The following is a 13,281-nucleotide window of genomic DNA, read 5'->3' as shown; positions in this document are numbered from 1 at the left end:
GGGAGGATGGACAGCAGCGTATTCTGCCTATTACATGTATTCATGGGTCGGGGAGGATGGACAGCAGCGTATTCTGCCTATTACATGTATTCATGGGGTCGGAGAGGATGGACAGCAGTGTATTCTGCCTATTACATGTATTCATGGGGCCGGGGAGGATGGACAGCAGCGTATTTTGCTTATTACATGTATTCATGGGGTCGGAGAGGACAGACTGCATTATGGATGACCATATACCGACTGGGATAACTGATGTCGGTGGTTGTTTTTCACCCATGTATTGCAATAATTTCTCCATTTTTTCTGTTATCTTAATTTTGGCTTCTTTGAAATAATTATTTTCTTGTCACTATAGTTTGGATTCATTACTTGGGTTGTGGGGAAATCGTGGAGTCAGCATTACTAGTTCTCTAAAGAAGAGCGTTTATAAAACGGAGAATGCATCAGTCCCATTGAAATGAAGAGAATTTGCTGATTTTTCATCATTTGTGATTTTTTTAGCCCTCTGCATTGGGTTTGCAGTAACCAGTTTCACATGATGGGCTCCTTGACCTTCCCGGATTAAAGAACATGTGTATTTTGTCCGACATGTAATCACTGGGCTTCGTTCACATGGCAATGTTTACGTCAGACATGGGTCCAAAATATGGAGGAGATGCCGTCTCAATAAAATCTTCTCGGGTTATGTTCATACAAATACTGATGCAAAATACTGCTGTGTGATTAAGGTCGCAGGGACCACGAATGTGTTTTGAGTCTGCGTGCACCACGAATGTGTTTTGAGTCTGCGTGCTGTCCGTGTGAAAAATGAACCGCACACAGACCAATGTGCTGAACATTTCGCCCGACAGTCCAAAAATAGTTGTGTGCACAAGGCTCATCCATTTTTTCCAATGGCACGATTACTACTATATAGTCTCTCTCTGCTGGGACTTCAAGGGATTTGCTTTTTTGTAATAAAATCTGTTTGATTTCCCTTGTAGCGCCACCTTTGGACACATTTAGTATTACACTGCCCCATTAAAATATACAGTCTGTCTGTGTAACGCATGTCAGGGCAGGACTTTACATAGAGAAATACACATTACTTTGAATCTGTTCTTCTCTTTGGCCAGGAAATGAGGATCCTGATCATTGGATCCCTTTCTTTTAAAAGGGTCATGTAGTGAATATATGTCTTTTTACCTATCTACGGGATATGCGATTATAACTTAGAGATCAGTAGTTGTCCAACCACTGGGACCCTCACTGATTGGCACAAGAGACCACTTTTATCATATTAAGGCCACATGCACACGTTTAGTGTTTGGTCAATATTTTACTTAAGCCAAAATCAGGAGTGGAACTTAGGAAAATAATAGAAACAATGCACCACTGCATTCCCCCCCCCCACTTCTGATTTTGGCTTACATATTTTCAGGTAAAATACTGACTAAATACTGAACGTGTCAACAAGGCCTTATTCATATTTAGAATGGCATGGCCAACTTCTGCCCTATCTATTCCCTTTGGGGTGGCCAAGCGCTGTACACATCACTGTTTCCGGCAGACCCATAGAGAGAGAATGAAGCAGGATCAGGCATATACATTATAAATAGGGATGATGAAGATAAAAGTTCCATGATCTGTGTGGGTCCTAGAGGTCACCCCCCCCCTTCCCCACTGATTTATCAGTTATAACCTATCTTTAGGTTGGAGGTAAATTATCTTCTTTTGACCACTCTTTTATAGGGAATCAGTCAGGTGATTTTTTAGTACAATATTAATGTCATTGTTAAATGCCGCGCCGCAACATGCCATCGCATTGATCTATAATCTCTTGTGTACAGCCCAATATAAAGGTGCCCCAACGTATTTGGAGGCCTGGCAAAGAGAGCTCCAGATCACGTTGTCGGAACAAGATCATCTCAAAATCTTTACACTCTCTCATAAAATGGCTATTTCCTGTAGTGCACAGGAGAAAAATTTAAAAATTCTTACACGCTGGTACAGATGCCCTGACGTATTGCATAAGATCTTCCCCACAGTACCAGATACCTGCTGGAGATGCGGAGTCGAAATTGGTACTATGAAACATATATGGTGGGATTGCTCCTTGATAAGGTCATTCTGGGATTCCATTTTTGAAATATACTTTCAACTGTCGGGTATTCGGGTAATTCCTACTCCTCAAATAGCTTTACTGTCCCTAATCCCTGGATCTATCTCTGTGACCAAAAGAGGTGTCCTACGCTTTTTTCTCATTGCTGCTCGTATGATTATTCCAAGACATTGGAAGACAACTTCAACCCCCTCTGTAAGGGAATTTTTGGAGGAGATAAATAGATTGGAGCGTATGGAGTCCCTGATGGCGGATGATGGGGACAAATGGGATAAACATGCTGGCACGTGGTCTTCCTGGCTCCTATTCCGGTAGACCCCGAGATTTACGTCTTGGCTCAGATAAGGGGCTTTACACAGGACTTTCCTTCCTTGGGTTCCTTTAGTTGATATTTGCAATCTCTAACAGGATTCGTATACCTGACGCCGGAACTCTCTGGACACCCAACCTACTGCTACCTATCTATCCATATCTTCCCCCTCCCTCCTCCTCTCATACCCTCCTCTCTTTCCTATACCTGTCTTTTTCTTCCTTCTTCTCTCTTTCTAACCTTCACTAAGTCTTTATAGTTAAAATAGTTCTCATAATACTGCTTTGAGTTGACATACCATGATACGGTATAACCTGAATCGTCATGTTTTAAATGTATTATCTGTTATGTTTTCTTATCTGACCATTCTTATCCTGAAAAAAGTTCTCTTAGAATACAGTGCTACATGCTTGATCCACGTGTTTGGATCAACCTTGACTTTTGCTTGATTACATCTTATATGTGTTATAAACAATGCTTTGTTCACTTTTCCTTAAACCCAATAAAATTATTTACGGAAAAAAAAAAAAATATTAATGTCATTGTTAAATAGGGCTTAAGCAGCTGTAACCGGATCAGTAAATTTTATTGCTGTACCTTCTCCTGTTATCTTGTTGTAAGAGAATTCAGTGTGACCTAGTAACTAGTCAAGCATATGTAAATACAAACTGCATATGCCCTGCTCCCACCTCCCATCTGTCAGTGCTGGTATCAGTGAAGGTAAATCTGAACTGAATTTGCACTGCTGCCCCCACCCATACTCCCTTCCACATCTCAGCAGTGATAATGAATGCATAGGTAGGTGGGGGGAACAATAAATATGCAAATTGTATTTACATACACGTCACTAGCCTTCACAAGACACTAAATTCTCAACAGCGTACAGCAAGATAGCAGGAGAATCTACAGCAATGAAAGTTACTCATCCTAAAAGGTCTTCTTAACCACTATTTAAACAGAACATTAGTATTGTACTATAAAATCATCTGACAGATTCCCTATAAATCAGAATTTTCTGTTTAAAGTATGTGAACATGCCATCTTTTTTTTACCTAGGTGTTCAGTTTTTATAGTAGGAGACATTTCAGGAAAAAATTGGCAGTGTTTTTTTCCTGAAAAATCTTTTTTGGTGTCTTATTTTTGCAGTGGCCTTGATTTATTATTATTTTTTTTGTGTTATAGCTGTACATATATCCTGGTGAGTGGTCTCCGAACAGAAGCCGCCATTAGACTTGTCAGATCACTTCTGTTAGCCGCTTCACAACTTTTGAAGCCTGACATGCCTAAAAGAAGCCTAAAAAGACTGAACAAGTGAACAGCAAGTCATTTTTACATTGCAGTGCATATGGTATTTTTTTAAGCGCTTATAAGCTCTTTTTCGGGCAGATTTCTGACAGTCTCCGCCTGAAAAAGATGTCATGTACACATACCCTTAGGGTACATGGAAGTTGGTTGTCTTGATTAGACAACCTCTTTAATATATCCCTATATGCTTGGTCCATTGAGTTGAGGGTCCCTAGACATTACTGTCATTACGAGGAGTCTGTTGTGTTGAAAATACAGTGCAAGTCCCAAGGGTAGAAACTTTATAGAGGAACCACAGGCAACCTAGTAACTATTTTATGGATGAGGGACCCCATTAATTCCATCATTGTGAACGCAGCTCTATGCTTTATGGACATATATGTAGAGAGAACATGGATGTGTCTGTCCCCACGAGATGAGGTGTTTTCTTGATACACAACATAGTCTTTCTCTTGAATAAATTTCCTTCTGCAGGTTTTCATGGCGCTCGTCCATTCCAGCGTTACCGTCTTTGCCTGTCAGCACAGATGTCATCACTGCCCGATCCGTCTCTCACATTTCTTCATATTGTCTTTTTCTATTGACGCCCGAAGGCTTTCAGTTTCTGAGATCTCTGCCGTTTCAGAGTCGACTCTTGCATTAACCTTTAATTGAGATTTATCACTGCAGATTTTCAAGAAAAGCTTTGCAAGAGACCGTATTGCTTTACCAAATTAACTTGTGTCATATGACCTGTTAGAAGAGCGCAAATAATTAGTCCTGAATGGAAGCGCCTGGCTCGCTGGATAAAAATTACACAGTAGATCCTCGGGAGACCTACAAAGATGCTGAATGCTTTTTCCTGCTACATTTGCCTGGGCTATTTAAGTAACTTGATATGTTTTGCATGTAATTGTCATTCATAACCCAGACTGAATTGCATTATCTTCCTATTTGCGTCTCGGAGTGAAGCCGGATGGAGTGGTGTCTCATCTCATCCTTGAAAATCGCTGTGACATTTCTGTCTGGCTGGGCTGACTGCTTCAGTGAGTCAGTAGGGTATATGACATAGGCTGCGGATCTATGTATATATACTATATTCCCACTGAATGGTGAATTTGTACTGTATACTATAGAAAAGTGTCAGGCTGGATGCCGATGCTTGTTAGTAATGTTCTCCTAGCAAAGCAATACAGGTAATATGATGGTTACAACGTCATTTGATCAACCCTAAAAATACTGCCCCTAATAATAAATATTAAAAGATTGTGACTTGCGGATATTATTTTGCAAGTGTTTATATATAAAAAGGCATTTTCCATTGACAGAAAACTATCACTTATCTTCAGAGTTAGGTGATAACTTCTAGATTGGTGGGAGTCCAACCAATGTGACCACCAACAGTTGCCAAAATGGGTCATTTTTGTGTCCTCCCTTTAAATAGAGTGGCAGAGCGCACGCTAGACCGGTGCCCAATTCATTCTTTTTTGGTGTGTCACACTCAGTTATCTTGGACAGTAAGCACCACCAATTGCCAAAATGGGTCATTTTTGGGTCCTCCCTTTGAATGGAGTGGCCGAGCGCACCCTAGACCGGTGCCCCATTCATTCTCTTTGGGAGTGTCACACTCCGCTATCTTGGACAGTGACCACCACCAATCTTGGACAGTGACCACCACCAATTGCCAAAATGGGTAATTTTTGGGTCCTCCCTTTGAATGGAGTGGCTGAGGGGCACCCTAGACCGATGCCCCATTCATTCTCTTTGGGAGTGTCACACCGCTATCTTGGACAGTGACCACCACCAATCTTGGACAGTGACCACCACCAATTGCCAAAATGGGTAATTTTTGGGTCCTCCCTTTGAATGGAGTGGCTGAGGGGCACCCTAGACCGATGCCCCATTCATTCTCTTTGGGAGTGTCACACCGCTATCTTGGACAGTGACCACCACCAATCTTGGACAGTGACCACCACCAATTGCCAAAATGGGTCATTTTTGGGTCCTCCCTTTGAATGGATTGGCAGATCGCACCCTAGACCAGTGCTCCATTCATTCTCTTTGGGAGTGCCACTCTCGGCTATCTTGGACAGTCCCATAGAAAAATGAATGGAATGCGGGCACTCATGCCAAAATTGTAGTCTTCTGATGATCATTGGGGGGCCTCCCATGTTAGACTTTCACCGATCTATAAATTGGGGATGCCAGCTCTAAACGCCTCTCAATTTTTAAAAAGAAGCAAGGGTGGAAGGAGAAATCCCTCAATGGTGGAGTGAGACAGAAAAGGATAGCTTCATGAGGGGATGTAAATGGATAAGAGTTAAAAAGGGTCAAGATGATTCAAAGAGGATCTGCAAGTATTTGATTGAGTAGAAGGCGTGTAAAAAGGTAAAGAGGAATAGAAATGACAGAGGAAAAACTTGTACATTGAGTATGAACACAGTGGGCCAGAATGGAGTGATGGGAACCAAGGGCAGACTTGGTAGCTAAAGAGTTAAAAAATGACAAGAAGGGCCTGACAAGAGGCCTCTATACTCGGGAATATTTTGTTTTGGCTGGATAAGGCTAGTGCTACACCCACAGAAACAGAAAAGTCTGCAGATCAATCCTTATAGACACCTGCTCATATGGCAAAACAAATGGCATGCAAAACAAAAAATAAAGGTAATCCTCCTAGAACCAAAAAGATTCAAAAATAGGTGATGGCAACCCATATGGTTGTACACAGAGGAATAAAAAATATACTGCTACTCCACCTCCTGCACAGAGGTCTTTATTAGTCTCCTGCCTCGAAGATACAGCCTATCAATCAGTCTTGGCATCGCGGTCCGTAGTCATACTGTGAAATGCGGTCTTCTGAATCTGGCTTTAAGCACGGTGCTACACCAAGACTTTTCAATGCTTAATGCAAAGGATATACTGTGATATGATTACACTTAGAAATGCACCAAATAGTATGTAAATCGATTCAAGATGACTATAATCAGAAGATTTGCTAGCGATTCTTTTTTTATTACTAGGTTTCCTGGGATTTCAGAGCGATTGTAACAATAAGTACATGAAAATGGCTTACAAATATCTTGCAAATTCTAGGTTTGGATTTTCCTATTGAAAAAAAAGCATACTATATAAAGTCTAGGTATAGCCCCAGCCCAACACCGTACTGTGATCTGGTTCTGATTTTGGTCTGGTAACGCGTTGTTGTAGCTAATTATTACTTGTTTCGGGTCTGCTCTGTGTTCTCCATTGCAGATTATGTACACTTATGTGTCTCAAGCCTTTGATACGAATTTTCTTCCACCCAACTGTTTTTTGCCATATTTTTCTACTTTTAGATGTTGCTGTGTTCTATGTTGAGCAATAGCACATTCTGAATTCTTAACCCGATTTTTTACTAGTAGTTTTATACCAATAGAAACTAATTGTGAAGCTGTTTCTATATCGTCCATACACTATGGAGAGGACATTGAGGGTTTCCCCTCATCTAATAATTTTGTGGTAGTCCCTTCAGTAGGGCCATGTAAAGAGGTGGTCCACTATATGGACACCCCCTTCTCAAGCACCATGTTTGACCCCTGTGAAAAAATACCAACCCAATTATACTCACCTATGGTGTTGGTGCTGTTCCAGTGGTGTCGGCACTCGATCTTGAGAGCTCTGCCCCAATCAGCGTTCACTTCACCGCCCCCAACTTTGGACTTATCAAATATCCATAGGAAATGAGTGGCCAGCTATAGCACTGACTTCCTCTTATTAATGTTTAATTCATCCGAAGGCAGGGAATGTGAAGCCAGCTCAGATTGAGTGCAAGTTCATAACATTGGAACAGCATCGGTACCGGAGGTATTCGACAACTCTTTTAATGATCTAACCTTTAATGCTGTCAATATCGACAGTCTAATATGTATGGGGGCCTCTGAACTCCTCTCCCCCCCCACAGGTAATGTCTATGAAGATAATTATCTGGCATGTTCGATTTTGGGACTGCTAATCCCCTTGTTCTCTAGGCTGCAGCCGAAGATGTCTGTCAGCAGCCCTCTCATAGAGGACACAGGAGAAGTGTATGGAGATACACTTGTATGCTGGTCAGATTGTTTGGCCAACATTTAAAGGGAATCTGTCAGTAGTTTTTTTCCACCTAATCTGAGAGCAGCATAATGTAGAGACAGACATCCTGATTCCAGCGTTATGTCACTTACTAGGCTGCTTGCAGTAGTTTTTTTTATAAAATCTCTGTTTAATCAGAAAGCGAATATCATTAAAGGACTAGTAAACCTGCTGCCATCTAGACCTCCATATTCATGAGCTCTGTATAACTCCACACACACCACTGATTGGCAGCTTTCTGTATACATTGTATTTGGGCAGAAAGCTGTCAATCAGAGGTGGTGGGGGAGGGGTTTTACACACACCTCAACAATTAGAGAATCTGCAGCAGAGAAAACGGTGATGTTATGAAAATGACAACATGCAGCTCAGTAAGTGACACATCGCTGGAATCAGGGTCTCTGCCCCAATATTATGCTGAGGTAGCAAAAACCTGGTGATCGATTCCCTTTACGGTTTACACTGTCTTTGCAATTAAACATTATTGATCAATAAGCCACAATGTGTATGGTGACTTCCAGGGGTGGAAATGACTGTGCTGAGGGTTGAATTTAATGGTAACCGTATTATTTCGCTCTCAGAAGATGTGGTATTGTGAGATATTGGTAACATAACTCCTCCGTAGGAATTAATATTCACCTACATCCTTTCATAAAATGTTAGAGATTGACCAATCAGCCCTTATATTTTATTTTGGTATAAATCACCAAATCTGAAGACCACTGCACCACCCATGTGACAGCGGGACGTTGTATCTGAACTGACCCCATGGACTATGCTGACCCCTAATATTAGATGTCTGCCTGGTGTCCTCTATGCTGTAGGTGGACCAGCATCAGCCCGCCACCTCGATTCTGCAGAAACCCAGTGATGTTCTACATCAAACTTTGTATTTCCGGTTCCATAGTTTTAGTTGTACATGCACAAGGAAATTGTACTGTTCCAAAGTCAAGGAAAAAGCTGTATTGAGACCATGATAAAGGTGATATCTGATTACAGTGAGTTCAGACCGTAATCTCCATAGGGGAAAATGTGAGTCATGGTCTCCGTAAATTACATTTGGGAAAAAAAAACGAAGGAAGCCTAAACAATAAACAAGTTCATCAGCACCTGGGATCCAATGCCAAGAAGTCTTTTTTTCATTTTTTATACTTTGCTTTGTACATTTTTTCCAACTTTTTCACCAACTCTGGGGGTCAAGATTGCAGAATCGTCAGCAGAGAAAAGGCCATAGTGATTTAAGCAATGATACTTGGTGTTCTAATTATTGCTATAATATCAGGACTTTCTTTATAAAACACCCTCAAACGATCTTTAGTACATTTTTATATAATAACTAGCTGTACTACCCGGCTTCGCCCGTTTTAGTAACTGCTGTTAACAAAATAGAATGTATTAACAAAAATTTATTCTGCACACAAAAACCACAAAACAAATAGAAATGTAATTATTAAAAGGCAAAAACTAAGCTAATTGAAGCATTTCACAACATATATTTCAACACCCCAGATATTCCACACAGATTTAAATAAATTGGCCAAGTAATATGCTCGGTCTGCCTCTGTCCCTGGTCTGCCTCTGTCCCTGGTCTGCCTCTGTCCCTGGTCTGCCTCTGTCCCTGGTCTGCCTCTGTCCCTGGTCTGCCTCTGTCCCCCGTCTGCCTCTGTCCCCCGTCTGCCTCTGTCCCCCGTCTGCCTCTGTCCCCCGTCTGCCTCTGTCCCCCGTCTGCCTCTGTCCCCCGTCTGCCTCTGTCCCCCGTCTGCCTCTGTCCCCCGTCTGCCTCTGTCCCCCGTCTGCCTCTGTCCCCCGTCTGCCTCTGTCCCCCGTCTGCCTCTGTCCCCCGTCTGCCTCTGTCCCCCGTCTGCCTCTGTCCCTCGTCTGCCTCTGTCCCTCGTCTGCCTCTGTCCCCCGTCTGCCTCTGTCCCCCGTCTGCCTCTGTCCCCCGTCTGCCTCTGTCACTTGTCTGCCTCTTTCCCCGTCTGCCTCTTTCCCCGTCTGCCTCTTTCCCCGTCTGCCTCTTTCCCCGTCTGTCTCTGTCTGTCACTTTCACCTTCTGTCTCTGTCTGTCTCTTTCATCGTTTGTCTCTGTCTCTCTGTCTGTCTCTTTCCCCGTCTGTCTCTGTTTGTCTCTTTCCCCGTCTGTCTGTCTCTCTGTCTGTCTCTCTCTGTCCGTCTCCCCACCGACATCTTATTACCTCACATATAAGCTTCTTATACTATGAATGTCTTTTGTTCCTATAGCAACCAATCACAGCTCCTACTAATAACCTGTAGTTCCAGGCTCCATTTACTTTAATGGAGGCATGTTGTTTGGAGCGTATTTATAAAACGCGGGGTTAAATTTTCCTGTCAAAACAGAGTCTACGATGTTCCCTGGGTCACATGAGGTGTCTGTGCAAAATTTCGTGATTGTAAATGCGATGGTGCGAATACACTATTCATTTCACTTTTTCCCCATTATGTAGATAGGGGCAAAATTGATTGGTAAATTGGAACGTGCGGGGTTAAAATTTCGCCTCACAACATAGCCTATGACGCTCTCTGGGTCCAGACGTGTGAGTGTGCAAAATTTTGTGGCTGTAGCTGCGACGGTGCAGATGCCATTCCCGGACATACACACACACACACACACACACACACATAGATACACACACACATTCAGATTTATGTATTAGATAATAATAATCTTTATTTTTATATAGTGCTAACATATTACTTAGCGCTTTACATACACCAGGAACACTGTCCCCATTGGGGCTCACAATCTAAATTCCCTATCTATATGTCTTTGGAGTGTGGGAGGAAACCGGAGTACCCGGAGGAAACCCACGCAAACACGGGGAGACTATACAAACGCCTTACAGATGTTATCCTTGGTGGGATTTGAACCCAAGACCCCAGCACTGCAAGACTGCAGTGCTAACCACTGAGCCACCGTCTTGCCCGTACTGTGGATTATTTAAAGCCATGGGAATGCCAGCATAGTGCCGGTATCCAATACAAAAAAAGGAATCAGTAATCACATAGCAAAGATTTTTAAGATCTTAGAAGGGTTCCATGCATTAAATCATTGCATAATTAAATGTTATACAACCCTCACATACTTTGTGAGTCATCCGTCCTGAAAATGTCATCCTTACACATGTGCATGGCGTGTCACAGGCTCTGTGTGTGAGGAAGGCATGGGTCACATTTTTGGTCCATGGTGCAGTTTTCCAAAAATATATATAAAGCATTTTGCTGTTGCCGTGACTTTGGAAAACTGGCAAAAAAAAGTTTCACAGAAATTGAGGAATTAGCAAATTGACAATAAATCTTGATTCAATTTTCTTTGCATGCAATTCGAAAAAAAAGAAATGGAGTTCTTCTCTTTATCTATTCTTGTTATTTTTGTTCGTTTATGACAGGCCGACTGATGACAGCAACCAGCCTCCAGGAAGGGGGGTATTGTCAATGCAGGGACTCACCCATGGAGTCATTAGGGTGGACTCAGAGGAAAAACTATCGGTACTCACCGTGCAAGATGTTGGGACAGTGATGCCTGGTGGTGAGTATACATGAAGTAGACATTTCCAATTATATGAAGGTCCCCTATGTAGATGCTTTAGGGTTGTTCTTTCCAGTGGGATCTGAGAGATTCTACAAGATGAGAATGCATAGAGGCAAACGAAAGGAAAACAAGGCGGCACCACCATCTTTTCATATATTCTTGCAGAGAGATCCATTGTTACAGTGTTACTTAGTACTTGTCTGGGTATCAAGGAGTTAAAATTGATGCATCCTTAGCTTAAGGGTCTAATGAGGGCTTTACACGAGTCGACGAATCGTGCGTTTTCACGATCGATCGTACCCGCCCCCGTCGTTTGTGTGTCACGGGCAAATCGCTGCCCGTGTCGCACAAAGTCGTGAAACCCCCGTCACACGTACTTACCTGCTGTGCGACCTCGCTGTGGGCGGTGAACATCCTCTTCCTGAAGGGGGAGGGACGTTCGGTGTCACAGCGACGTCAAACAGCCGCCGGCCAATAGAAGCAGAGGGGTGGAGATGAGCAGGACGTAACATTCCACCCACCTCCTTCCTTCTGCATAGCCGGCGGGAGCCGCGGGACCGCAGGTAAGCTGTGTTCATCGTTCCCGGAGTGTCACATGGAGCAATGTGTGCTACCCCGGGTACGATGAACAACCGGCGCCATTTTAATTAAACAATATTTTAAAACTGAGCAACGAGTACACGACTCACGATTTGTGAGCCATACTGCGTCGCTCGGAGGTGTTACACGAGACGACGTCGTGTACAATGCGTCACGAAAACCGTGACCCCGACGATGCATCGCACGATAGCTCGTCTCGTGTAAAGCCCGCATAACACTTGGCATCCCCATTAATTCAGGCCGTTCTTCCGTGCACCACACCATTAACTCCATACTCCCTTGGGGCAACTTCCCACCTGTTAAAAAAAGATCCATGAAGAAGTGTATCTGAGGTACCATAACTAGGCTTTTATCAGAACAGTACCACAGAAAGGAGAAATGTCAAATTTTACGTTTAATGAATACCTAAAATATGCAAAGGCATAAAAATTGCTACAATAATAAAGTGCAAGTGTCAAGTAAACTGTGCAAAAGTGCCATGTATATAAAATTGGTAGATCTCACCCATTCCGAAGTAGAGACCAAGTTCACAATGAAGCAGTGGAGAATGGGAATGGATCTAACTTCACTGTTGTGGCCCATCTATAGCTTCCGCTCTGACAAGGGGAGCACCCAATTACAGTGTTACCCGAAAACAGATGGGCCCCCCAACGCGTTTCCTCCTTAGGAACAAGGATTCATCAGGGGAGTAATTCTAATATGGATTATTTAGAGAACCTGCAGTGGAAAGACTATTGAATTAGCATGGTGCCCCAAAATCCCGGGATCTACTTCGCATTGGGTGAGATATGCCAATTTTGTATATATACATGGCACTTTTGCACTGTTTATTTGGCACTTGCACTTTATTATTATAGTTATTTCTTATGCCTTTGCATATTTTAGGAATCCATTAAAAGTTCCATTTGGTACTTCTGCATGCTATATTGGGACTATATTGAGAAGAGGATTTTTCTTTGACTCCTGACACAAATTGTTGTGGGTTGCAGCTTCGATCTAGTAACATAGAAAGGCTGAAAAATATACAGTGTTTCGGCTGCAATGCAACCTTTCTTCTTCAAGTGAGGTATGGAAAAACAACATTAAACTGCCACCCCCCCTGATCCTGATCTTGGCTCCAGCGGCACATGGAAGGAGCTGATGTGTGGTCTTATATGCCAGGCATACAAGTGGCACATAATCACCACCTCCCCATTCCCTGTTTATGTTGAGGCTGGCTGCCATGGAGGACTGGACTGGATGCCAGATCAGGGCAGCACGAATCTCAATTTAAAGGGACTCTGCCAACAAGTTTTTGCCACTTAAAGGGAATTTTTCACCAGGTTTTGC

At 42.8% G+C, this 13,281-nt stretch overlaps 1 protein-coding gene across 8 annotated transcripts in view; it reads left to right on the top strand.

Moving 5' to 3' along the window:
• DIP2C (disco interacting protein 2 homolog C) overlaps positions 1–13,281 on the top strand; it is a 655,955-nt gene that overhangs the window by 488,605 nt on the left and 154,069 nt on the right. For all 8 annotated transcript variants that reach the window (XM_075315465.1, XM_075315466.1, XM_075315463.1 and 5 more), the window contains one exon: positions 11,210–11,349. In XM_075315465.1, coding sequence (XP_075171580.1) covers positions 11,210–11,349 — 140 coding nt within the window. The remainder of the gene's footprint in view (positions 1–11,209; positions 11,350–13,281) is intronic.

Source organism: Anomaloglossus baeobatrachus, chromosome 6, assembly GCF_048569485.1.
Source record: "Anomaloglossus baeobatrachus isolate aAnoBae1 chromosome 6, aAnoBae1.hap1, whole genome shotgun sequence".
Classification (NCBI taxonomy): domain Eukaryota; kingdom Metazoa; phylum Chordata; class Amphibia; order Anura; family Aromobatidae; genus Anomaloglossus; species Anomaloglossus baeobatrachus.
The sequence above is the reverse complement of the archived record's forward strand: the minus strand, read 5'-3'. Positions and strand labels throughout refer to the sequence as shown.